The sequence below is a fragment of the Danio rerio genome, chromosome 5, assembly GCF_052040795.2.
Source record: "Danio rerio strain M-AB ecotype USA chromosome 5, GRCz13ab, whole genome shotgun sequence".
Lineage (NCBI taxonomy): Eukaryota > Metazoa > Chordata > Actinopteri > Cypriniformes > Danionidae > Danio > Danio rerio.
The window spans coordinates 77,777,501-77,805,249 of record NC_141025.1 but is presented as its reverse complement, the minus strand read 5'-3'; the positions used below and the strand labels follow the sequence as shown (position 1 = coordinate 77,805,249).

The 27,749-nt window shown below is 41.2% G+C and overlaps 1 protein-coding gene and 1 long non-coding RNA gene across 2 annotated transcripts in view; one reads left to right on the top strand and one right to left on the bottom strand.

Moving 5' to 3' along the window:
* Nucleotides 1-27,749, bottom strand: part of pappaa (pregnancy-associated plasma protein A, pappalysin 1a) — a 174,558-nt gene that overhangs the window by 54,272 nt on the left and 92,537 nt on the right. Inside the window, 4 exon segments of the mRNA NM_001278805.1 lie at nt 394-562; nt 6,785-6,998; nt 8,131-8,266; nt 8,484-8,591. Of these exon segments, the coding sequence (NP_001265734.1) occupies nt 394-562; nt 6,785-6,998; nt 8,131-8,266; nt 8,484-8,591 (627 nt within the window).
* LOC147844548 (uncharacterized) lies at nt 4,808-7,547 on the top strand. The gene is made up of 2 exons (XR_015492087.1): nt 4,808-4,942; nt 6,798-7,547. It is a non-coding gene; the product is annotated as an uncharacterized LOC147844548 (long non-coding RNA).

The following is a 27,749-nucleotide window of genomic DNA, read 5'->3' as shown; positions in this document are numbered from 1 at the left end:
AATTGTACATAAAATGACAACATAAAAATGCACAAAATAAAAATAAAGCTAATAATAAATATAAAACAATTAGTATTTAACTGATATTAAAATAACGCTGGTTGTAGCTACAGATCTCCACATGCAGTGTTTCTCCCTCAGTGTTTGAGCAGCTTTAAGTCATGGTCACATTAAAGTTTGAGCTTGCAGAATTCTCTTTTATAGATTCATTTTTTGATCTACAATGATCTCACACATTCACATGATGCAATTTACGCAGGTCAGAGGTCACTAAACTTGAACTTTCAAATGCAGTGATATGTGAAGATTGTCCATTGTGCTTGCATTTCTGATGTGTATGAATGGAAGTCAATGGGAGGGGGGGTGACTGCAGCTTAAGACTGAATTCAGTACCTGGCTCTTGATGATATCGTCGTCTCGGTGTATCTGCAGCACGTATCCGCAGTTGCAGACGACAGTACAGCGAGCGCCATTAAAGTATCCGCCGTCACTGCATTCAACTTCTGCATTTCGGATCAGCGGCTCCTGACAGTCGATGGCTTCACAGGAGTAATGAACACAGCTGAAAACATCCGAACCAATCAGAGAACAAAGGGTCAAAGCAAAATCAGATCTGAAAATAGATCAGACAGTACAAATCAAAACAATTCAGATTGAGAAGTCAGATAATTATCAGATTATTCGAAGAGAAAATAATAATAAATAAAAAATAAGTCATTCATTCGTCTATGCATTTGAGATCTGACATGGAGAAATGGCATTAGTGGTGCATTTTTGTGTAACCCTCACCGGTCCTACGCCACCCAAACCACTCTGAGCTGGGATCGACCCTGCGACCTTCTGCATGGGAGTCGGCTGCTCTAACAAGGATGCTAAAGACCATGGCCTCTAGCTTCTGTGGCTATAGCCAGTGGCGTAGCGCAAAATATGGAGGCCCCCCTGCAGGGATCGCTGACGGGGCCCCCTGATGAAGGGGGGGGGGATACGTCATACGCCAATTTGCATATCACTGACGTCATCACGTTTTACCGTTTCTGTTTGTTTAACAGCCTATGGTTAATAAAGGGGCATTTATAATTGCACTACACTTTATATAAGCATGTTTTTTTAACTAAATGTATTGCTGTTTGAATACAGTATGTCATTATAGATGTGTAGTGAATGTGTAGTAATCTCTCATAACTCAGAAAAGTTCAGAAACTGTCACTAAAATATCTGTGATTGTGAACAAGAAAAGAATAAACGGTCCAATTAAGTTGTTAAAATAAAGTAGAAGTAGATCGGTTTGACTGTACAAGGGAAATACCTTCACACTGCCTGTGCTAAATCATTTGTCATCGGTACGCAGAGGGGTGATCTGCTCTCTGCAGGTGGGAGAGGCTGCTGTAGAGGACTGACGGGGCCGCCTGTCAGTGCTGTGAGGCGGGGGAAGGGCCGGCGGCATCACACGCAGCTCGTTGAGAAGAGTAGGGACGGTACAGTATGGACAAATGACAGTCTAAAAAAATCTCCAATAACACACAAAAAAGTCGCTAGATTTGTCGTTAGGGGGGTCTGAAAAGTCGCTAAATCTAGTGACAAAGTCGCTAAGTTGGCAACATTGGCGGCAAGCAATCAGAATGAAGTAGTTCACCGCTTGAGAGGTGTTCAGAGAACACAGACCTGTAAACTTTGGTTCCGACCACAGTTGTTCCCAAGAGTTTGATTATTGCGGTTGCCGGTGTATTTTCAATTATTGAAAATCGCGACAACGCGGGGCCCCCTAATCACGCGGGCCCCCCCTGCAGTGCGTGCCCTGCGGGCCCATCCGCTACGCCACTGGCTATAGCACCTTTAGGTCATAGGAGTGAGGTTTACCAGCACAGCACTTACTAGCTGGCCTCCGTTATACTCACCCCCCTAAAACTCACTCCCATCCGGGTCACGGCACCAATGTAACATCCGCTGGTCCAACACCACCTAACCCACTTTGAGCTGGGATCGAACCGGCGACTTTCAGCATGGGAGTCGGTTGCTCTACCAAGGAGGCTAAACACCATGGCCTCTAGCGTTTGCCGCTAGACATGTTTAAAGGTCAGAGGAGTGAGGTTTACCTGCACAGCACTTACTAGCTGGCCTCTGCTACACTTGCTCAAACTATCCAATACCCTGCTCTTCTTGAGTAGAATTTCTGAGGCCAGATGAACCACGCTGGACAAATTGAGAGCTAAACTGTACACTCAGAAAAGTGAAAGGAAAAAAGCCAGTGGGAAGGGAAAATAAATCTGTACTAGAGTCAGTTTGTAAATGCAGAGCTGGCATTTTTTTTTTTAGCTCTTAGCTGACCAAGTAGAAAGCTGGCAGATCTGGCGGTGGTCAGAGGGGCAAACACGAGGTGTGGGACTTTTCAGTGAGCAAGAAGTTCGGTGTAAGGTTTCAGACACACAGTCAACATGAAAAACAAGCTTGTGATTCTTGTGCTTGGAATCACTACATTGTTTCATGTCATCTTAAAGCAAGCTGCTGTTTGACCCACGAGTTTATCTGAATAAAAAAGAAGTCAAATTTATGATTGTGCCGTTTTAAAGAGATATGAACAATATTTGTTGTTTAAAAATGTCACATTACAAGAAGATTTGAAATACTAGCAGTAGTAAACTCTGCTCTGTCTGAACTTAGAACTGGTTTGGCTGACAAAACTGCCTTCATTTATTTGAGACTGACCTCAACCCTCATTGCAAATGTCATGACAAATTGATAACATAACAAATTATCTCAGGATCTCTCTACTCCAGTGATTTAACTACCTGTTAGTTATGTCTTAGAGGTCTGGGGTGAAATGTGACTGGCGTTCTGGCTTCTTGTAATGTCTCTGGTGTACCTCAAGGCTCGGTGTTGGGGTAAGTTCTCTTCCATGTCTACATGCCATCGTCAATTTCCTATCACTTTTATGCCGATGACACTCAATTCTACGTTTCATTCCAGCCTGATGATCCGACTGCAGATGACAGACAGCTAAACCCTGCCAAGACCCAAACCGAACACTTCACCACAACTACTACATACACTTGGGCTCATCAACCATAACTCCTTAAAGGTCAGGTGTGTACTGGTTTTGGTGGTTTGCAAGGACAAAAATTTTATAATTACATTGATATGACCTGTTTGTACTCTTTTAAGGTGATTTATAAGGGCATGTCTGGTGACCTCATAATTAAAAATGCTTACAAGTCATGCTTAACACATTCAAAAGGTTCCTGTAAGGGTTGGGTTTAGGGGTACGGTAAGCGTAAGGCAATGTACTAAGTGGTTTTTACAGTATACAATTAATTATGCATATGGAGAGTCTTCATAAACCATATAAAAAAGTGTGTGTGTGTGTGTACTGGTTTTGATGGTTTACAGGGACAAACAATTGTATAATTGCATGGATGTGACCTAGTTTTACTTTATTAAGCTGGTTTACAAAGGTATGCCTTGTGTCCTCATAATTACAAATGCTTATAAATCATACTTAACACATTCAAACGGTTCTTGTGAGGGTTGGGTTTAAGAGTATGGTAAGGGTCAGGCGATGTGATAAGTGGTTATCAGAGCACAAAATTAATTATGCCTATGGAGAGTCCTCATAAACCACATAAAACTGTGTGTGTAATGGTATTAATGGTTTACAAGGACAAACAATTGTATAATTGCATGGATATACCTATTTGTACTTTATTAAGCTGGTTTACGAAGGCATGCCTTATGTCCTCATAATTACAAATGCTTATAAATCATACTTACCTCAAAACCTTTAAATATAAACATTAAATATGTTAAATCATTTTAAAATATATACAAATGTACTGCTGTGATACTAATGTGTACCTTTAAGATATCAATAGGAAGCCTTTAGGAACGAATGTACCATATTTTTAACAGTAAAATACCGGCAACCACAGCTGTCATTTTTTTTTATCATAATCTTTATGTTTGTTTTTTTACCATATATCTTTATTTATTTATTTTATTTCATTTAACACCAAATAAATACCACAAAACAACTTAATAGCATCTATGATTTGTGATTAAATATGTATATAATATGAATATATAACTTTTCTGGCATGGTCAGCTTGCGAAGACTTAATATGCTGTTGTACTTAGCGCTCAGGTTCCAGTCTTCTACAAAAGCAATGTAAAATCAGGGTAAAACATATGGTCAAAAGTGCACTTTTCTTTTAAATTTGCTTTTGAAAACACTATCGGTTGGGTTTAGTTCAGCCTTTTTTGCAAAGTGATCAGTACGACAAGCTCCGCCTTCTCCTAGATGTGTACAAGAAGTATGTCCATCTGAAATTTACAACAAAATGTACCCTTAGTAACTTATTTCAGATTTCAGCGCCCTCTAGTGGATTTGTCATCTGAAACGTGCAACGAAAGGTACCTGAAGAAACGTATTGTACATTTAGCAAAAAAGGTAGGCTAAGGCACATGTTTCCACAGAGTTTGGCCTAGTGTTTAAGTAATCTCCAGTATCAGATTGTTTCATTATTATTATTGAACTGGTTTGGCTGACAAAACTGCCTTCATTTATTCGAGACTGACCTCAACCCTCATTGCAAATGTCATGACAAATTGATAACATAACAAATTATCTCAGGATCTCTCTACTCCAGTGATTTAACTTCCTGTTAGTTATGTCTTAGAGGTCTGGGGTGAAATGTGACTGGCGTTCTGGCTTCTTGTAATGTCTCTGGTGTACCTCAAGGCTCGGTGTTGGGGTCAGTTCTCTTCCATGTCTACATGCCATCATCATTTTCCTATCACTTTTATGCCGATGACACTCAATTCTACGTTTCATTCCAGCCTGATGATCCGACTGCAGATGACAGACAGCTAAACCCTGCCAAGACCCAAACCGAACACTTCACCACAACTACTACATACAGTTGGGCTCATCAACCATAACTCCTTAAAGGTCAGCTGTGTACTGGTTTTGGTGGTTTGCAAGGACAAAAATTTTTTAATTACATTGATATGACCTGTTTGTACTCTTTTAAGGTGATTTATAAGGGCATGTCTGGTGACCTCATAATTAAAAATGATTATAATAATTAAGTCATGCTTAACACATTCAAAAGGTTCCTGTAAGGGTTGGGTTTAGGGGTACGGTAAGCGTAAGGCAATGTAATAAGTGGTTTTTAAAGTATACAATTAATTATGCATATGGAGAGTCTTCATAAACCAAATAAAAAAGTGTGTGTGTACTGGTTTTGATGGTTTACAAGGACAAACAATTGTATAATTGCATGAATATGACTTAGTTTTACTTTATTAAGCTGGTTTACAAAGGCATGCCTTGTGTCCTCATAATTACAAATGCTTATAAATCATACTTAAGACATTCATAAGGTTCTTGTGAGGGTTGGGTTTAAGAGTATGGTAAGGGTCAGGCGATGTGATAAGAGATTATCAGAGCACAAAATTAATTATGCCTATGGAGAGTCCTCATAAACCACATAGAACTGTGTGTGTACTGCTTTTTTAGTGGTTAACAAGGACAAAAATGTGTATAATTGCATGGATATGACCTAGTTGGACTCTATTAAGCTGGTTTAAGAAGGCATGCCTTGTGACCTCATAATTAAAATTGCTTATAAATCATACTTAACACATTCCAAAGGTTCCTGTAAGGGTTGTGTTTAGTGGTACGGTAAGTGTAAGGCAATGTAATAAGTGTTTTTTTACAGTATATAATTAATTATGCATATGGAGAGTTTTCATAAACCAAGTAAAAAGTGTGTGTGTACTGGTTTTGGTGGATTACAAGGACAAATAATTGTAAAATTGCATAGATATGACCTAGTTATACTCTATTAAGTTGGTTTAAGAAGGCATGCCTTGTGTCCTCATAATTAAAAATGCTTACAAATCATACTTAACACATTCAAAAGGTTCCTGTGAGGGTTGGATTTAGGGGTAGGGTAAGGGTAAGGCTATGCAATTGCTTTTGCCATTTAACATGAATTATGCCTATGGAGAGTCCTCATAAACCACTTAAATTTTGTAGGTTTTTGTGGTCAACAAGGGCAAAAATGTGTATAATTGCATGGATATGACCTAGTTGTACTCTATTAAGTTGGTTAAGAGGGCATGCCTTGTGTCCTCATAATTAAAAATGCTTAACAAATCATACTTAACACATTCAAAAGGTTCCTGTGAAGGTTGGGTTTAAGGGTACAGTAAGGGTTAGGCAATGTAATTAGTGGTTTTCAGAGCGTAAATTCAATTTGCCAATGTAGAGTCCTCATAAACCACATAAAACGGTTTGTGTACTGTTTTTTTATGGTTAACAAGGACAAGAATGTGTATAATTGCATGGATATGACCTAGTTGTACTCTATTAAGTTGGTTTACGAGGCCATGCCTTGAGTCCTCATAACTAAAAATCCTTACAAATCATGCTTAACACATTCAAAAGGTTCCTGTGAGGGTTGGGTTAAGGGCTAGGGTTAGAGTAAGGCAATGTAATAAGTGTTTTTTTTACAGTATACAATAATTATGCATATGGAGAGTCCTCATGCCTTTTGTCCTCATAAATCAGAATGCTTAAAAATCATATTTAATGAGGTCTTTTCATGTCAATTTTTTATTGAGGTCTTTTCCTATCAAAACTTTCCACAGGTTTCATTTGAGGGATGGGTTTAGTGTGTTTTTGTGTTTTTACATATGCTGTTTGTTTTTCAACTGTTTCAAAAAATAAACTTTAACATAATCTGCGTGAATACCTATAAGTTTAACTCCAAAACTGATGGCTCACCTTTGACCCATAGGGTTGTATATCTCATTGCTCTGACAGCCGCTGATGGTGATCGGGTCGAAGAACTGAAAGGAGCGCAGGCCGACCCCAGAAATGGCCACGAATTCGGAGCGAAACATGAGGAGTATGGCTTTGGTGTGGTAGAAGGCCATGCTTAAGTCGTGGCTCACGGGGATGACCAGAGGATTGGTGCGGCAGCTCAAACGCCAGTCACCTGAACATCCAATAACAGACATCAGTTTCAGACAACACCAACTCATTGAAAATACATGCTATATTCAGGCTATATGTTGGTGAATCTGCAAAAAAAATGTACTTCAACATCTGCAGTTTATAAGTAAAATGAACACTAGGGGGCAGTGTGGTGTCAACGAATAATGTTCCTTTTCACACTAATGATATTAATAGGTACATATTATTGTCATAGATCCAAAAACATTGTAGGTGTGTTTAAAATTATATTATAATTATTATTATAATTGTGAATAAATTTTGCATACTAAATAGCTTTAAATATAAACATTAAATATGTTAAATCATTTTAAAATATATACAAATGTACTGCTGTGATACTAATGTGTACCTTTAAGATATCAATATGAAGCCTTTAGGAACGAATGTACCATATTTTTAACAGTAAAATACCGGCAACCACAGCTGTCATTTCTTTTATCATAATCTTTATGTTTGTTTTTTTACAATATATCTTTATTTATTTATTTTATTTCATTTAACACCAAATAAATACCACAAAACAACGTAATAGCATCTATGATTTGTGATTAAATATGTATATAATATGAATATATAACTTTTCTGGCATGGTCAGCTTGCGAAGACTTTATATGCTGTTGTACTTAGCGCTCAGGTTCCAGTCTTCTACAAAAGCAATGTAAAATCAAGGTAAAACATATGGTCAAAGTGCACTTTTCTTTTCTATTTGCTTTTGAAAACACTATTGGTTGGGTTTAGGTCAGCCTTTTTTGCAAAGTGATCAGTACGACAAGCTCCGCCTTCTCCTAGATGTGTACAAGAAGTATGTCCATCTGAAATTTACAACAAAAGGTACCCTAAGTAACTTTTTTACGATTTCAGCGCCCTCTAGTGGATTTGTCATCTTAAATGTGCAACGAAAGGTACCTGAAGAAACGTATTGTACATTTTGCAAAAAAAGTAGGCTAAGGCACATGATTTCACAGAGTTTGTCCTGGTGTTTAGGCAATCTGCAGTATCAGATTGTTTCATTATTATTATTGTTATTATTATTATTATTATTAGTAGTAGTAGTAGTAGTAGTAGTATTAGTAGTAGTAGTAGTAGTAGTAGTATTCATGTAAATCTCTTACCTAAACTGTGAATGGCCTCTTTGGTGTCGATCAGTTGAACTGTGATGTTGCACTGGGTTTGGTCCATGTAGCTGGTTCCATCTGCAGCCAAATGGATGATAACAGCAGCAGCAACCATAGGATGAGAGAAATAAGCCTGTCGGAGACAAGATCTGCTCTTACGCTCATGCTGATGAAGTAAATACTGCAGGGAGAGTCACTTGATGTATATACCATTAGCTGACACATGAGTCTAACTAAAGTGGCTTTTCTTTTCCCTTTAGTAGAACAATAATAGAGATTAGACAGACAACTACAGTATATAATGATAGACCAATAAATAAAATTAAACTACAATGTTAAAGACAGCTCACCTTCAACCAATACGGGGGATACCAGGGAACACTGTGAGCCTCTCGGCATGGAAACCAGGCATATTGAGACACTCCATCAGACAAGTCGAACACCTTAGACTGGCACGTCTGGGGACAGACAACATACGGTATCCACTTACACCACTGGGAGAAATACAACTGGAGAATTTACAGACCTGAGTCAATCAATAAACACACACAGACAGACGTAAATGTAATTTTAATATTATATCATCAATTTTAAAAGCTTCAACCATGTAAATGAAACCTTATATTGACAAACTGACTGTTCAATACACATATAATAACTCGTTTTGCAATTCATTTGAAGACATTAAGCATTGTTTAATTTGTTAGATACATACAGTAGGCGGATATTTCTAATAACAGCTCTAAGCTGATCTGCGTTGTGTAATGTGTTGGGAACATGATTTTATCCAATCTCACTGAAAAAAAGCTGTACACTATATGACATTAGACAAGGACACCATGTTTTGTCTGACCATATGAAATATGATACACGTAACTGAAGCCACTATGGAAACCATACGGAAAATAATGCAGCATCTGACCATGAGATCTGTTGATGTGTCATGTATGACCTGGCCACTCGAGGGAGTTAAGCTATATTGTGTTTCCAAGCACTGCGACCGCAGGTGGCATCTTTTCTTACTTTCTTTTCTTTTTTTTCTTTTTTTTTTTTGGGTCAGAATGCATGAGGTGCACTTTTTTGCATGTTTGTGCAAAGCAAAAAAAAAAAAACTTTTAGCTGGTAAAAACATATGCCGTAGTCCAAAATATATACTGCATGCGCATTTTTAGTGATCTATGGATAACAAAGACCAGATTTGATTTTACCACTGTGTACTAAAATATGCATAAAAGTTTATAAACAGTAGTGTTAAAAACAGTGCTTTAAAATATAATTGTGCATAAAGAGCAAATATTATTAAATAGCATTCAAATATGTACAATTGTACTGCTTAGATATTTATATGAATATTTAAGGTATCAATATGAAGCATTTAGGATCAAATGTACTATATCATTAACAGTAAAATACTGCCAACCACAGCTCACTTTTTTTTTCAGTGTACCTTTTTTCCCAAGAGTGTTTGTGTGGATGAATGGATGGACGGACAGACAGACAGACAGACAGACAGACAGACAGACAGACGAAATGACGGAATGACGGACTGATGGACGGACGTGCGTACAAACGGATGGACAAACGGATAGATTGATGGATGGATTGATTGTTGGTTGGTTGGTTGGCTGGTTGGATGGATGAATGATGGATGGATGGATGGATGGATGGATGGATGAATGGATGAATGGATGGATGGATGGATGAATGAATGAATGGATGAATGGATGGATGAATGGATGGATATACATACTGATAGATGGAAGTTTGGATGGATGGATGGATGGATGGATAGATGGATTAATGGATATACAGACTGATAGATGGAAGTTTGGATGGATGGATGGATAGACAGACTGATAGATGGATGGATGGATGGATGGATGGATGGATGGATGGATGGATGGATGGATGGATAGACAGACAGGCGGAATGATGCACTGATTGACAGACGTGCATACGAACGGACTGACGAACGGATAGATGGATGGATGGAAGGATAGATGGATGGATTGTTAGTTGGTTGGTTGGCTGGTTGGATGGATGTATGGATAGATGGATGGATGGATATGCAGACTGATGGATGGATGGATGGATGGATGGATGGATGAATGGATGGATGGATGGATGGATGGATGGATGAATGGATGGATGGATGAATGGATGGATGGATGGATGGATGGATGAATGAATGGATGAATGGATGGATGAATGGATGGATGAATGGATGGATATACATACTGATAGATGGAAGTTTGGATGGATGGATGGATGGATAGATGGATGGATGGATGGATGGATATACAGACTGATAGATGGAAGTTTGGATGGATGGATGGATGGATGGATGGATGGATGGATGGATGGATGGATGGATGGATAGACAGACAGGCGGAATGATGCACTGATTGACAGATGTGCATACGAACGGACTGACGAACGGATAGATGGATGGATGGAAGGATAGATGGATGGATTGTTAGTTGGTTGGTTGGCTGGTTGGATGGATGTATGGATAGATGGATGGATGGATATACAGACTGATGGATGGATGGATGGATGAATGGATGGATGGATGGATGGATGGATGGATGGATGGATGGATGGGTAGATGGATGGATGGATGGATGGATGGATGGATGGATGGATGGATGGATGGATGGATGGATGGATTGATGTTTGGATGGATGGATGTTCAGTTAAATGATAAATTGAAGGATAAAATGATGAATGGATGGAACGATGTATGTATGGATGGATGGAAAAATAAATGGATGGAATGGTGAATGGATGGATAGATTGATAGTTTTATGATGCCACAGTTGAATGATAGATAGATCAATAGAAAAATAATGGATGGATGGAGTGACTGATAGAATGCCACAGTTGACCCTACACCTACTTACATATAAATATATGATTACATTCATTCAAGTCAACTAAATGCATTTAATAAACTGCACATCATGAGTGTAAAACATTCTTCATTTAATCGAAAACTATTTAATTGCAATTGTCATGCAAACAAGGGTCTGAAAGCATTACAGCACTTTCAGTTCACTCTTTACAAAGGTATTTTACTAATAAGTATTCTGTAACGTAACGTGTCACGAGGTAAGGTGTAGAACTAGCTTTAGACTGTGTGCATCATTGATTTGAGGAGGTCACAGGAGGAACAGCCACCTATCAGTGGGTGGTGGAAGTTTCCCCGTGGAGGCATAGCAGGCCAGTGACATCACTGTAAAACCACAACACCAGCGCCAGGAAAGGCCCACCAATAGCCCAGCATGAGGGGCTAAATAAACCAATAAAACAAATGATCTACAACTTATTGACTCAAACCACAGGTTACTGGAATGTGAGGACAGGCTGTAAATTATAAAAGGAGCTGGAAAAATCAACACTCGCCACTCAGAGCTGCTCAGAGTGCTTTTCAACCCGGAGGAAAAGCGATCTGAGTTGGTAGCTTGATTGAGATTTTGTGCAGCGAGGCTGGTTCTGTCAGAAAGGTGGACCACTGACAGCTGAACTTGCTGTGGTTTGTCGGTTCAGTCTCCAGCACACAAGAAAATGAGCTGTGATGTGTATGCGGCCTTTTTAGTCACCATGTCTGAGTTATGTGTGCTCAGAGAAGCAGGGTATACAAAACAACTGCTCTTATGATACTAAGACTGCATGGTACTGGAAAATAATGCAATGTTGCTGAGTATTACGATAATATTATTTCTTACGATTTAACATTACTCTAAAAAACAATGCTAATTGTTACAAGCTATGTTTTAAAATAATGTATTTATTTAATGACATCTGTAAAAAATAGTGATGGTGAAATGAAGCTTTCTGAACCAGTGAAGCGCTCGACTCAATTGTATCGAAAAAAAGTTCGTTACTCGAAGCTTTCTAAATCAGAGCTCGATGAGGACCTCTTCTGGTGAAAGTGTGGGAAAGCACTGTGTTGCCATAATGTCAAATGTTCACATCTGACCAACTCATTCATGTAGTAATACAACAACAGCAATATAAACAAATTACTCAATTACTGTAGTTTTTACACAAGATACATTACATTACACAACTGATGATTGTAGTAAAATCCAAGGTATTCAAAAGTTTGTCATAACACAATTAGTCCCGCTCCGAGCGGGGATCGAACCAGCGATTCCTGATTGGGAGGCGAGTGCTCTAGGATGACGCTATGTGAATGTTGCGTCCCGGTTGCATCCACCAGATCCTCTCTGTTAAACACAATACTACGATATGCGGTGGTTTTCTTTAAAGATAGTCATAAAAAAATACGCTAATACACTTTAGTATTGTTCAAAACCTTTTTACTAAAAAATACTATTGTAGTTTAGTTTAATTACTGGTGTGTGGGACTGGTGCAGTGCTTTGAAACAAATGTATGTAATAGACGCCAATTCTCTCGCTATACACTTTACAATGAGGGTGTTTAAACCTTTAAATCAAAATTCGAAGCAGTCACGTGGGTAAAGGCGAAAATGAAGCTTCGGACGTCACTGATCACGTGATGATGGCAAAACGAATCAAGCTCCGGTACACTGCTTCACTGCGAGATGTATCGTTTTTGTGATACATGCTTCGAAGCCTCGGCGCACAACGTCACATCACTAGTAAAAAAGTTCCATACAATTCCTTCATGTTTTCCCAGCACAAGCCAATTGAATTAAATTAATTATTTTTTTTCATTTATTTAGTCCCTTTATTAATCTGGGGTTGCCACAGCGGAATGAACCGCTAACTTATCCAGCAAGTTTTTATGCAGCGGATGCCCTTCCAGATTCAACCCATCTCTGGGAAACATCCACACACACACTCATACACTACAGACAATTTAGCCGACCCAATTCACCTGTACCGCATGTGTTTGGACTGTGGGGGAAACCGGAGCACCCGGAGGAAACCCACGCGAAGGCAGGGAGAACATGCAAACTCCACACAGAAACGCCAACTGAGCCGAGGCTTGAACCAGCGACCTTCTTGCCATGAGGCGACAGCACTACCTACTGCGCCACTGCCTCGCCCCTAATATTTTTTAGTTTTACAAATTTAAGTGGACTTGATAAAACATTCAAGATGTCGCAACGAAAAGTAAGATTTGCATTGTTTCAACACGTAAATAAGCAGTTTAAACGAGCGTCAAAAGTCTTTTTTTGAGTGTAAAACAAACTCACCGGCCACTTCATTAGGTACACCTGTCCAACTGCTCGTTAATGCAAATTTCTAATCAGCCAATCACATGGCAGCAACTCAATGCATTTAGGCATGTAGACATGGTCAAGAAGATCAAACAGTGAGCATCAGAATGGAGAAGAAAGGGGATTTAAGTGACATTGAGTGTGGCATGGTTGTTTATACCAGACGGGCTGGTCTGAGTATTTCAGAAACGGCTGATCTACTGGGATTTTCATGCACAGCCATCTCTAGTGTTTACAGGAAATGGGAAATAGGAAAAGTTCCAGTGAGCGGCAGTTTTGTGGGCGCAAATGCCTTGTTGATGCCAGAGGTCAGAGGAGAATGGCCAGATTGGTTCCAGCTGATAGAAAGACAACAGTAACTCAAATAAGCACTCGTTACAACCGAGGTCTGCAGAAGAGCATCTCTGAACACACAACACGTCCAACCTTGAGGCAAATGGGCTACAGCAGCAGAAGAGCACACCGGGTGCCGCTCCTGTCAGCTAAGAACAGGAAACTGAGGCTACAATTCACACAGACTCACCAAAACTGGACAATAGAAGATTGGAGAAGCGTTGCCTGCTCTGATGAGTCTCCATTTCTGCTGCCACATTCGGATGGTCGGGTCATGAAAGCATGGATCCATCTTGCCTTGTATCAACAGTTCAGGCTGGTGGTGGTGTAATGGCGTGGGGGATATTTTCTTGTCACACTCTAAGCTCAGTTGAGCATGGTGTCAACGCCACAGCCTACCTGAGTATTGCTGCTGACCATGTCCATCCCTTTATGACCACAGTGTACTCATCTCCTGATGGCTACTTCCAGCAGGATAACCCACCATGTCATAAAGCGTGAATCATCTCAGACTGGTTTCTTGAACATGACAATGAGTTCACTGTACTCAAATGGCCTCCACAGCCACCAGTTCTCAATCCAATAGAGCACCTTTGGGATGTGGTAGAACGGGAGATTGGCTGCAATAATTTAGCTATTTAAACACTATAAATGAGTGAAAAGCTCAGCAGATATTCTGACTCTTATTTGTCTGAATCGTATTTGTTTTATTTCAGCTAGAAGGAAAGCATTTTTTTAAAAGCATTTTAAGGTCATTATTATTAGCCCCCTTAAGCCAGATTTGTTTTGGATTGTCTACTAAACAAACCACTGTTATACAATGACTTGATGAATTACCCTAACTTTACCCTGATTAACCTAGTTAAGCCTTTAAATGTCACTTTAAGCTGTATAGAAGTGTCTCTTCAAGAATATCTAGTCAAATATTATTTACTGTCATCATGACAAAGATAAAAGAAATTAATAAAGATAAAACAAATGAGTTATTAAAACTATTGTTTAGAAATGTGTTGAAGAAAATCTTCTAATTCTCTACATTTAAGAGAAATTCAGGAGAACTAATAGTTCTGTATACTGCATACTGTATATTATTATTGCGATAACGATTATTTTGCAATATATTGTGCAGCCCTAGCTCTGACCAAGCAACCATACCTGGATATTTTAATGTAGAGTCAATTATAAGCAAACAACCTCAAGCGTTCGCTCCTAAAAAACAAAGTAAGCCTGGGATGGTTTGCCGGTCGTGTCCAAGAGCTAATGTGTACCAGCTGTGTAGTTCTGGAGTGGGACGCCCCCCCACCTCCACCACCTTACTACGCACATTTACACAAATCCACTGCCAAACCCCAAGATTTTGTTTGTAAATCTCCACTTAAGATAAAAGGAAAATGGAGAAGAATCATCCTGCATGTCCCTCCACTGTCTACATGAGCTTGCTCAGTTTGCGTAAGACCTCACAATCAGCTTTCAGTCTAAGCGATGTCTCCGTACGGATTCCTTGAATTTAAGTCCTAAGAAAAGTTCAGTGGGATCATGTCAGCATCTGAATAAGCATATACAAGTCACTACTTATGGGCGGCATGCTGGCTCAGTGGTCCTCACAGCAAGAAGGTTGCTGGTTCGAGTCCCTGCTGTGTCAGTTGGCATTTCTGTGTGGAGTTTGCATATTCTCCCCATGTTGGCGTGGGTTACCTCCGGGTGCTCTGATTTCCCCCACAGTCCAAATGTAATGGAGGCCAAATGTAAGTGCTGTGCAGGTAAACCTCACTCCTTTGACCTCTAAAGGTGCTCTAGCGACAGAGGCCATGGTCTTTAGCCTCCTTGTTAGCGCAGCTGATTCCCATGTGGAAGGTCGCCAGCTTGATCCCAGCTCGGAGTGGGTTGTAGGACCGGCGGAGTTACATTTGTGCCGTGACCTGGATGGGAGTGAGGTTTAGGGGGTGAGTGTGACGGAGGCTAGCTAGTAAGTGCTGTGCAGGTAAACCTCACTCCTCTGACCTCTAAACGTGCTCTAGCGACAGACGCTAGAGGCCATGGTCTTTAGCCTCCTTGTTAGAGCAAGCGACTCCCATGCGGAAGGTCACCGGCTCAATCCCAGCTCGAAGCGGGTTGGGTGGTGTAGGATCGGCGGGGTTACATTGGTGCCGTGACCCGGATGGGAGTAAGGTTTAGGGGGTGAGTATAACGGAGGCCAGCTAGTAAATGCTGTGCAGGTAAACCTCACTCCTCTGACCTCTAAATGTGCTCTAGCAACTGAAGCCATGGTCTTTAGCCTCCTTGTTAGAGCAGCTGACTTCCATGCGGAAGATTGCCGGTTTGATCCCAGCTCGGAGGGGGTTGGGTAATGTCGGACAGGCGGGTTTGTATTGGTGCCGTGACCCGGATGGGAGTAAGGTTTAGGGGGTGAGTATAACGGAGGCCAGCTAGTAAATGCTGTGCAGGTAAACCTCACTCCTCTGACCTCTAAACGTGCTCTAGCAACAGATGCTAGAGGCCATGGTCTTTAGCATCCTTATTAGAGCAGCCGACTTCCATGAGGAAGGTCGCCGGTTTGATCCCAGCTCTGAATTGGTTGGGTAATGTAGGACAGGCGGGGTTGTATTGGTGCCGTGACCCGGATGGGAGTGAGGTTTAGGGGGTGAGTGTAGCAGAGGCCAGCTAGTAAGTGCTGTGCAGGTAAACCTCACTCCTTTGACCTCTAAAGAGGCTCTAGCAACAGACCCTTAGGCCTTGGTCTTTAGCATCCATGTTAGAGCAGCCGACTCCCAAGCGGAAGGTCGCCGGTTAGATCCCAGCTCGGAGCGGGTTGGGTAATGTAAGACCGGCTAGGTTGCATTGGTGCCGTGACCCGGATGGGAGAAAGGTTTAGGGGGTGAGTGTATCAGAGGCCAGCTAGTAAGTGCTGTGCAGGTAAACCTTACTCCTCTGACCTCTAAAGGTGCTCTAGCAACAGACGCTAGAGGCCATGGTCTTTAGCATCCTTATTAGAGCAGCCAACTTCCATGAGGAAGGTCGCCGGTTTGATCCCAGCTCGAAGCAGGTTGGGTGGTGTAGGACTGGCAGGGTTGCATTGGTGCCGTGACCGGGATGGGAGTGAGGTTTAGGGGGTGAGTGTAGCAGAGGCCAGCTAGTAAGTGCTTTGCAGATAAACCTCACTCCTTTGACCTCTGAAGGTACCCTAGCAACAGACCCCTAGGCCATGGTCTTTAGCCTCCTTGTTAAAGCAGCCGACTCCCATGCTGAAGGTTGCTGGTTCAATCCCAGCTTGGAGCAGGTTGGGTAATGTAGGACCGGCGGGGTTACACAAACACATGCGCTATAGATGAATTGATGAACTAAGTTGGCCGTAGTGAGTATGTGTGTGTGTGTGAATGCAAGAGTGTATAAGTGTTTCCTAGTACTGGGTTGTTACTGAAAGGGCATCCACTGTTTAAAACAGTCGGCTGTTCATCAACCCCTGATAAATAAGGGACTAAGCCGGAGGAAAATGAATAAATGAAAAACCCTAAATGAGTACTGCCACAGTAGCAAGATGTTGTACCTCTAGGTTTCATTTGTGCACATTTCTTTCTGAGAACGTAGGGGTCTTTTAGGCCCAGAGTCAACACTCAAACCATAACCATTCATTATGATCAATAAGACAAGTGTGTTTCACAGAAGACTAGCCAATAATTAAAGTATTTCAATGTGCACCGTTGTCCATGATTACTGGACCAAAATTAATCCAAATATTTTAAACAGTCCAACAGAAAAGATTTGGATATGCAGAGGCAAAACAAAGTACACTACATGGCCGAATCACAGTCAAGGGTTCCCAAAGTGCACTTTATTTATAAACTAATTTGGAGAGGATCACGTCCTTATGATTGATCACAGCTGGTCCCGCATCATCTCCGCATATTGTGCCAATCGGATGAATACTCAGTCACTATAAATAACCACTCCAGTCATCTTCGTCTTGAAGAATCCCCCCTTCCACCCCTACTCCCCCTCTTCTCCTGATAGGGTGGCATGGCGGCCCAGTGGTTAGCACTGTTGCCTCACAGCAAGAACGCCACTGGTTCAAGCCCTAACTGGGCGCGTCGGCATTTCTGTGCGGAGTTTGCATGATCTCCCCATGCTTGTGGGTTTTTCCCGGGTTCCCTGGTTTGCTCCCACCGTCCAAGGACATACATCATAAGTAAATTGACTAATCTAAAGTGACATCTTCAGACAAACTCTATGGGCTCTATTTTGACGGTCCATGCGCAGAGCGCAAAGCGCAGGGCGCAAACGCTTTTAGGGCATGTCAGAATGCATTTTTGCTAATTTAAGGATGGGAAAATCATCCTTACCCGCACATTTGAGCGCAAATGCATTTGCTATTTAAACAGCGTAGCGCAACACCTCAAAATGACCCTTGCGCCAAGCTTAAAGTAGCAAAAGAGTATTGCGCCGCGCCACATTGCGCCAGGTGTATGATAGGGCCCTATATCTCAGCTATTCCTAACACATTCACAAGCAGGGGAGTTCTCGAGAGCTACCTGAGCTCAAACTCTTATAAACACAACCAAGCCTTAAAAATACACTCCGGACCACCCCTTTAAGCAGAAAATCAAAGTATTTTGCAACAACACTCAGTTTCCATTTGTATGCTTCAATGTGACATGCATGAAAATGACAACTCAGCAGCTGTTTTGGACAGAATATTAAAAATTAGCAGATTTACTCTACTGTTGCTCAATGATTTCGATCTGAACACACAACAAACATTTTAAAGGGAAACGAGTGTTTCTCATTTGAAACCTATTTGCATATTAGCTTGTTTATTTTCCTGGATAAACTCGAACTTGTTTTTTTTTTCCAGCAGAATTGGGACAAATAAGATGAGGTCTCGCCAGCTAACCAACCAACATCTGCAAGATATTTATCCAGAGTCCTTTTGTGAGGTTCAAACTACACTGTAAAAAAAATAAATAATGCTCTGTTCCACACAACTCCTTCATGTCGTCCTAATAAAAATCAACAGTGTTGGGCCAGCTACTTGAAAAATGTAGTGAGCTAAGCTATTAGCTACTCTACTTAAAATGTAGCTTAACTACACTCAGAGATATATACCGCATAAAGACCCAGCGCATGCGTCAATAGCGCCGCCACATTTGTACAGTGCTCCCAGAACTAATGTCAATCTACTGCACTAGTCAACCGCAAAGCCAATGTGAAGATGCTGGACTTTGGCGATGTGTACGCATGTGGTAACAAGCAAATAAAGAAAACAAAGCCCAAAGGCAGAACATTGATGATAATACAGTCACTTACTGCATTGACCATGAGGCAAAGTAACATCAACTCGGACTAAATTCTAGCTTTATGCTAGTTTTGTTAAATAAAATAAGCAAACATTTATTCATTTTCTTGTCGGCTTAGTCCCTTTATTAATTTGGGGTCACCACAGGGGAATGAACTGCCAACTTATCCAGCAAGTTTTACGCAGCGGATGCCCATCCAGCCGCAACCCATCTCTGGGAAACACCCACACACAAACCCATACACTGCGGACAATTTAGTCTACGGAATTCACCTGTACCGCATGTCTTTGGACTGTGGGGGAAACCGGAGCACCCAGAGGAAACCCACGCGAACGCAGGGAGAGCATGCAAACTCCACACAGAAACGCCAACTGAGCCGAGGCTCAAACCAGCGACCTTCTTGCTGTGAGGCGACAGCACTACCTACTGTGCCACTGCTTCGCCCCTAGGATGCTAGGATGCAAAAGACCAAGGCCTCTAGTGTCTGTCGTTAGAGCACCTTTAGAGGTCAGAGGAGTGAGGTTTACCTGCACAGCACTTACTAGCTGGCCTCCGTTACACTCACCCCCTAAACCTTACTCCCATCCGCGTCTACTAACCCCGCCGGTCCTAAGCCACCCAACCCGTTCCGAGCTGGTATCGAACCGGTGACCTTCCGCATGGAAGTCGATTTCTCAAACAAAGAGGAGGGAGTGTTCTGGGGCCGGGCTAGATACTTCGCTTGAATCCCAACTCCTCTCTGTTTCCTGATAAGGGGAATAACTCAAGCTCAGAGCCCTCTCTCCGGACAGCACGCCAAATACGCCTTATTCTTAAACGACTGCAAGTGTGAATTAGTGAATTGATATGCGATTGATAAATGTAGCTTGTGTGGACACTACAGCACTACTTGACTAAAGGAATAGCTTCGCTGCTGAAAAGCTATTTGATTTAGAAAGTAGCAACTCTACCGCTAAGCTACTGAGAAATGCAGTTAAGCTAGTGCCGTCAAATCGATTAAGTTAAATTAATAATTTGGATTGGACATAAAAAAATAAGTTGTCCCAAAATAAAACCCGTAACATTTGTGTTGTTTCAGCTCATTTTAGTTTAAACACGCAGCAAAAGCAACATCAGGAAACCCGAGGCGATGTTTTCAGTGTTAGGTAACGTCCTTTTGGAAGCCCAGCAGAAAGGCGAAAATAAGGGAACGTGTTGGGAGCGGGTCTACTTTTCTGATCTATGTGCAAGCTCAAGCATCTCAACTTCTCCCAGATGCTTTATGACAGCGCTGATCTCATAACTGGGACTGCACCGGGTATGGCTTCATCTACTGTGTCAGGCCTGAAGCGTTGGCTCTTGCCTCTGCGGGCACACAAGGAAAATATGCGGTCGGCCAATGACTTCCCAGGAGCGCTCCGTCTGTGAGCTACCTCCACATCACATAAACAGCCCTAGTTCAACAGGCTTCCAAAAAAACCCTGACGTGTTAACAGGCAGCGGTGTAAATGAGGGTTGCCAGTCTTTAATGGGAAAAGCAAATGGAACCACTGAAGCAATTTTACAGGCTGTGCATGCTTTTATCTAATGCAACTCACATTGAAGATGTTTTATTATATATATATAGCACTTTTAATGCCGATGTGCATCGTGTTCCACGTTTACTGCACCAAAAAGCAATGAACAGATTTAAAAAAAAGTCTTTCAGAAAACATTTGGATATGCAGCAGGTGTCTTATATGTAGAGGCGAAACAAAGCACTTCATAGCCGAATAACTGTTAAGAGCCCCCCCACCCCAAAAAAATAAAAAATAAATCAGCTTATTCAGGATCAACTGGTGCAGAATTCCCCAGATTTCTTGATTATACACTCACCGGCCACTTTATTAGGTACACCTGTCCGGCATGGCAGCAACTCAATGCATTTCGGCTTGTAGACATGGTCAGGACGATCTGCTGCAGTTCAAATCGAGCATCAGAATGGGGAAGGAAGGGGATTTAAGTGACGTTGAACGTGGCATGGTTGTTGCTGCCAGACGGGCTGGTCTGAGTATTTCAGAAACTGCTGATCTACTGGGATTTTCACGCACAACCATCTCTAGGGTGTACAGAGAACGGTCCGACGAATAGAAAATAGCTCTGTGGGCACACATGCCTTGATGTCCCCTGAGGTCTGAGGAGAATGGCCAAGCTGATAAGCCTCCTTTCCACTGCACACAACATTTGGACACGACTGTCGGAATTCGCCCCCTTGTGGCAGTCGCACAGAATTTTCAGTTCTGTCGTGCACCATGGGAGAGAAGCTGTTCTGACAGTGTCCGAAATAAAGGAGTGCAAAAGCAAGAGTCTTTATTTTCTGTGCGTTCACCATGGTCGAATAAATTAATGAATACTAGAAACTCATAGACCGCAACAATTATTGGAGGGAATGTGGAGACAACATAAAAATATATATTTTTATTACTTTATTAGTAGTATATGTAGTAGGTAGTGCTGTCGCCTCACAGCAAGAAGGTCGCTGGTTCGATCCTCGGCTCAGTTGGTGTTTCTGTATGGAGTTTGCATGTTCTCCCTGCCTTCGCGGGGGTTTCCTCCGGGTGCTCCGGTTTTCCCCACAGTCCAAACCCTGCTGAAAAATCCAGCTTAAACCAGCCTAGGCTGGTTGGCTGGTTTTAGCTGGTTTACCAGCCTGGTTTTAGAGGGGTTTTGGCCATTCCCAGGCTGGTTTCCAGCTATTTCCAGCCTGGTCTTAGCTGGTCAGGCTGAAAAATTACCAGCCAAATCCAACAAAAACCAGCTTGACCAGCCTGGTTTAAGCTGGATATAGCTGGTTTTGACTGGACTCCCAGCTTGGCTAGGCTGGTCAAGCTGGTTTTACCTGGTCATCTCCCAGCCTGTCCAGCTAAGACCAGGCTGGAAATGGCTGGAAACCAACCTGGAAGTGGCCAAAACCCCTCTAAAACCAGCCTGGTCGACCAGCTAAAACCAGCCAACCAGCCTAGGCTGGTTTAAGCTAGATTTTTCAGCACGGTTAAGACATGCGGTACAGGTGAATTGGGTCGGCTAAATTGTCCATAGTGTATGAGTGTGTGTGTGAATGTGTGTGTGGATGTTTCCCAGAGATGGGTTGCAGCTGGAAGGGCATCTGATATGTAAAACCTTGCTGGATAAGTTGGCGGTTCATTCCACTGTGGCGACCCCGGATTAATAAAGGGACTAAGCCAACAAGAAAATGAATGAATGAATGTTGTTGTTTTTTTAACAGACTTTTTCTGGTTCAAAAAAATAACCATATAAAGTCCTATTTCTTATATTGCGCACACGGACTTGTGCAAACCTGGAATACATCACATCCGGTCGACCGGTCGCATACAGTCTAGTCGCAGGAGTTCAAATATTTCAACGGATCCGCAGCTCAAATCGGATCCGAATTTTCCGCATACGGAGATGATCGGAGCTCGCGGACTACTCTCCATCGGAAATGAATGACTTCCGGTCTGTCGCTTGTCGTGTGCAGTGGAAAGGAGGCTTTAGAAAGGCAACAGTACTTGTGTACATCTGTGGAGAACATTGTTTTAGGGAAATGAGAGTAGCTGATAGTATTCTGCTGGGATGATCTGAGAAAAAGGGTCTTCAAGTGATTTGCAGTGAAGAACAGACCGATCTTTTGGTCAAAAGAGCACATTTTTATTCACGACCTGAAATCATACACTCTGTAAGATCTCTGCTCAACGCCTGACACTTTAAAGACCATCTTATAAGTAAAGAGAACATGGTGTGTTTTCTTGTGTGTGGCCTGGACGAGATGCTCTTGATCGAGGTCATTCACAGTAAATTAAGTCCATCTTTGAACTCAGATGAACATTTTACACCAATGAATCATTTAGATTCTAGTGAAAAGTCTCCGATGTTCCAGACTCTCACAGATTAATCCTACTTCAGCAACGTTGAGGACGTTAATTATGAGTAGCTTCACAGTTCATTCATTTTTCTTCAAATTATTCCCTGATTTATCAGGGGTCGCCACAGCGCAATGAACCGCCAACTACTCTGGCGTATGTTTTTTATATGACGGATACCCTTCCAGTACTGCAAAACACCCACACACTCTCTCATTCACTCAATCGCAGACACTCACCGGCCACTTTATTAGGTACACCTGCTTTTTTACGCAAATTTCTAATCAGCCAATCACATGACAGCAACTCAATGCATTTAGGCATGTAGACATGGTCAAGACAACCTGCTGCCGTTCAAAGAGAGCATCAGAATGGGGAAGAAAGGGGCTTTAAGTGACTTTGAATGTGGCATGGTTGTTGCTGCCAGACGGGCTGCTCTGAGTATTTCAGAAACTGCTGATCTACTGGGATTGTCACGCACAACCATCTCTAGGATTTACAGAGAATTGTCTGACAAAGAGAAAATACCCAGTGAGCGGCAGTTCCGTGGGCGCAAATGCCTTGTTGATGCCAGAGATCAGAGGAGAATGGCCAGACTGGTTCCAGCTGATAGAAAGGCAACAGTAACTCAAATAAGCACAATGAGACTACAATGAAAGTTAAGAGTAACTCAAATAAGAACATGACAATGAGTTCACTGTACTCAAATGGCCTCCACAGTCAGGTGATCTCAATCCAATAGAGCACCTTTGGGAAGTGGTGGAACGGGAGATTCACATCATGGATGTGCAGCCGACAAATCTGCAGCAGCTGTGTGATGCTATCATGTCAATATGGAGCAAAATTTCTGAGGAATATTTCCAGTACCATGCTGAATCTATTCCATGAAGGATGAAGGCAGTTCTGAAGGCAAAAGGGGGTCTAATTCAGTACTAGTAAGGTGTACCTAATAAAGTGACCAGTGAGTGTATATTATATATTTGTTTTGCACATTTAGAGTTCGCTTTCGTTGTTACAAAACTAGTCAAACAAGTTATAAAAGTACTGCTGATTTATTTAAATAATTTCCTGCTTCTTGGGCTGACTTCTACCGGAGTCATTTGAGGTCTTTCTTACACCTGGCCGAGCACAAACGGGACTCAGAGTTCTCCAATGTAATAATGCTCAAACAGGAACATTTTGTTCATGTCGTGGCACCGTTGGGATTCTGCATTTAGCTGACTCTGGTCCAGGGGGGATTCACCAGTTAGCAGAACGCAGGCCCATGTTAGCATATAGTCACATAGAGTTGAAGTCAGAATTATTAGCCCCCCCTATATATTTATTTCTGTTTAACGGAGAGAAGATTTGTTTCAACACTTTTCTAAACATAATAGTCTAATAACTGATATCTGTTTATCTTTGTCATGATGACAGTAAATAATATTTGACTAGATATTCTTCAAGACTCTAGCATTCAGCTTCAAGTGACATTTAAAGGCTTAATAAGGTTAAGTTCGGGCAATTAGGCAGGTCATTGTATAATGATGGTTTGTTTTGTAGACTATGGAAAACAAATATAGCTTAAGGGCTAATAATATTGACCTTTAAATGGTCTTTAAAAAAAATAAGAACTGCTTTTATTCTACCCGAAATAAAACAAATAAGACTTTCTCCAGAAGAAAAAATATTACATGAAATACTGTGAAAATTTCCATCCTCTGTTAAACGTCTATTGGAAAATATTTGAAAAAGATGGGGGCTAATAATTCTTCAGCTGTATGTATTTTAATGGCAAATATTTTTTTTTGTTTTATCATTATGCTCCTTTGCAGTCATTGCTTTTGTATGTTCATTGTTTTACAACTTGGAATTTGGAAATAATATGAAAAAGCTGACAAAAGTGAATTAAAACAGCCTTAAATTTCACATCTTCGCTTAATATTAAATAAAAACTGAACCATCCGCAGCCTTTTGTGTGTAGTGTATGTGTGTGTGTGTGAGTGTGAGAGTATATTGGTATTTTACAGTACTGGGTTGCATATATGCCGGAATAGTTGGCGGTTCATTCCGCTGTGGTGACCCCTGATAAATTACCATTAACTTCCATAGTGGGCCATAGGAAGAAAGAAGAGGTGGTATAGGGTTGGGTTTTGGACACGAAAGTGAAGAGAGACTGGGGGGTGGTCACGGACATGATAGTGAAGAGAGGTGTTGGGCGGGGGGGGTGGGAAAGTTAGGATGATTCTAAGGGCCCACGTGTTTTGGGGGCACCCTAGAGACATTATTAGGGGCCCACGCACTACCACCCCCCCTCCTCCGTCCGTGACTAAATGCCCCAACAAACCAGCCAACACTATTACTATTATTATTATTATTATTATTATTATTATTATTATCATCATCATTATTATTATTATTATTATTGTTATTATTATTATTATTATTGTTATTATTATTGTTATTATTATTGTTGTTGTTGTTGTTGTTATTGGGCTCCTTTTCTGTCTTAAACAACTTGGAATTAAAAAAAAATACTATAAAAAGCCGACAAAAGTAAGTCAAAACAGCCTTAAATGTCACATATTCGTTTAATATTAAATAAAAACTGAACCAGCAGCCATGTGTGTGTAGTGTATGCGTGTGTGAGTATTTTGGTATTTCACAGTACTGGGTTGCATATATGCCGGAATAGTTGGCAGTTCATTCCGCTGTGGCGACCCCTGTTAAATAACCATTAACTTCCATAGTAGGCCATAGTAGGAAAGAAGAGGTGGTATTGACCTTATTGTAAAATGCGGAAGTGCGCTTGTTTTCGCGATTGTCTTAGAACTTCCGTTTCAGTCACTTATGGGAGAATAATAAATGGCAAAAAACGGTCAAACTACTTGCTCTACAAACAAATGTTTGCATGACTATACAGACCAAGTAAAATAATATAACAAGGAAATATAAGTTTGCAACATCAAACAGTAAAACGAGCAGTTTTTAATGTCTAAAAATGAATGGAAGTGAATGAGACCGGAAGTCTCGTGCCAAAAAGATTTTAATGGCTGCGCCCGCTCGTCCGCGGAGAGTAAGGTGAATAGGGTTGGGTTGTGGACACGAAAGTGAAGAGAGCCTGGGGGGTGGTCACGGACATGATAGTGAAGAGAGGGGTTGGGTGGAGGGGGTATTGGGTGGGACGGTTAGGATGATTCTAAGGGCCCACGCATTTTGGGGGCCCCCGCACTACCACACCCCCTCCTCCATCCGTGACTAAATGCCCCATTATTATTATTATTATTACTATTATTATTATTATTATTATTATTACTATTATTATTATTATTATTATTATTATTATTATTATTATTATTATTATTATTACTACTACTATTATTATTATTATTATTATTATTATTATTATTATTATTATTATTATTATTATTATTATTATTATTGGGCTTATACAACTTGGAATTTTTTTTAAACATACTATAAAAAGCAGACAAAAGTAAGTCAAAACAGCCTTAAATTCACATATTTGTTTAATATTAAATAAAAACTGACCCATCAGCAGCCATGACAGTACACATTAACAATATATTTATACATCATGAACTCAAGCGTACATGACATGACATTTAAAGGCTTAACTAGGTTAATTACGGTAAAGTTAGGGTAATTAGGCAAGTCATTGTACAACAGGGGTTTGTTTTGTAGACAATCCAAAACAAATATTGCTTAAGGGGGCTAATAATATTGACCTTAAAATGCTTTTAAAAAATTAAGAACTGCTTTTATTCTAGCCGAAATAAAACAAATAAAACGAACAAATATTTTAGGAAATACTGTGAAAATTTCCTTGCTCTGTTAAACATCATTTGGGAAATATTTAAAAAAGAAAAGTGCAGGAGGGCTAATAGTTGTGACTTCAACAGTACTGCAGCCAGCTGATCTCTAAAGGCTTCCATGTCTCCTAGCGGGTGATGACGCAAGATCCAGAGCCCCGGAGGTGCAATGACAGAACACACAGGAGAGCATTGTGCTGCCGGAGCCTGCGTGTGAACACACTCCACCACAAAAACGCTGGCGAGGTTTTTTATTCAAGGTGGGAGGGTCAGATGAGTCACACCCATTTCCTTGTCGGGCCACTAATCGTCTTCAGTAATGCTTTGATTGCTGCAATGTGGCGAGATAACTTCGTGCAACTCTCAGATTTTCCTCATTTACTCACAGAGATGCCTGGAGATGTTGGTGTGGTCGGCTGATTTTGTCTGCATTTTGAGAATTTTATTAAATGTTATTCGTGTTTTTGGTTCCGGTTGTCATGGCCCAGTGGTTAGTACTGTCTCCTCACAGCAAGAAGGTTTCTGGTTCGAGTCCTGGCTGGGCCATTTGATGTTTCTGTGTGGAGTTTCCTTGGTCTCCCTGTGTTTGTGTGGGTTTCCTCTGGGTGCTCCGGTTTCGCCCACAGTCCAAACACATGCGCTATAGGGGAATTGATGAACTAAATTGGTCGTAGTGTATGAGTGTGTGAATGTGAGAGTATATGGGTATTTCGCAGTACTGGGTTGCATATATACTGGATGCGACGGCCCAAGACCCACAAGCTCACTACTGCCACCTGCTGTGGCGCCCTGTGAGCTATGGAGTGTAGTATGTCAGAATGTTTCCCATGCCGCCGTGAGTAATTGTGTAGTAAACTTGGAATGGGTTCACTACCAGGTGTGGGATGCCCAACACCAGCAAAAAAAAAACAAACAAACAAAAAAAACACCAAAGAGTTCTCAAAAATGATGGCCTTATCCCAGAAGTGTAAAAAAAGATGGTTTATTTACAAGGATAACGTACAGTGACCTATTTCCCGAAAAGGTATGTACAAAAAAAAAAAACAACGTAACAACTCAAATAAAGAAAACAAAATACGATTTATACAA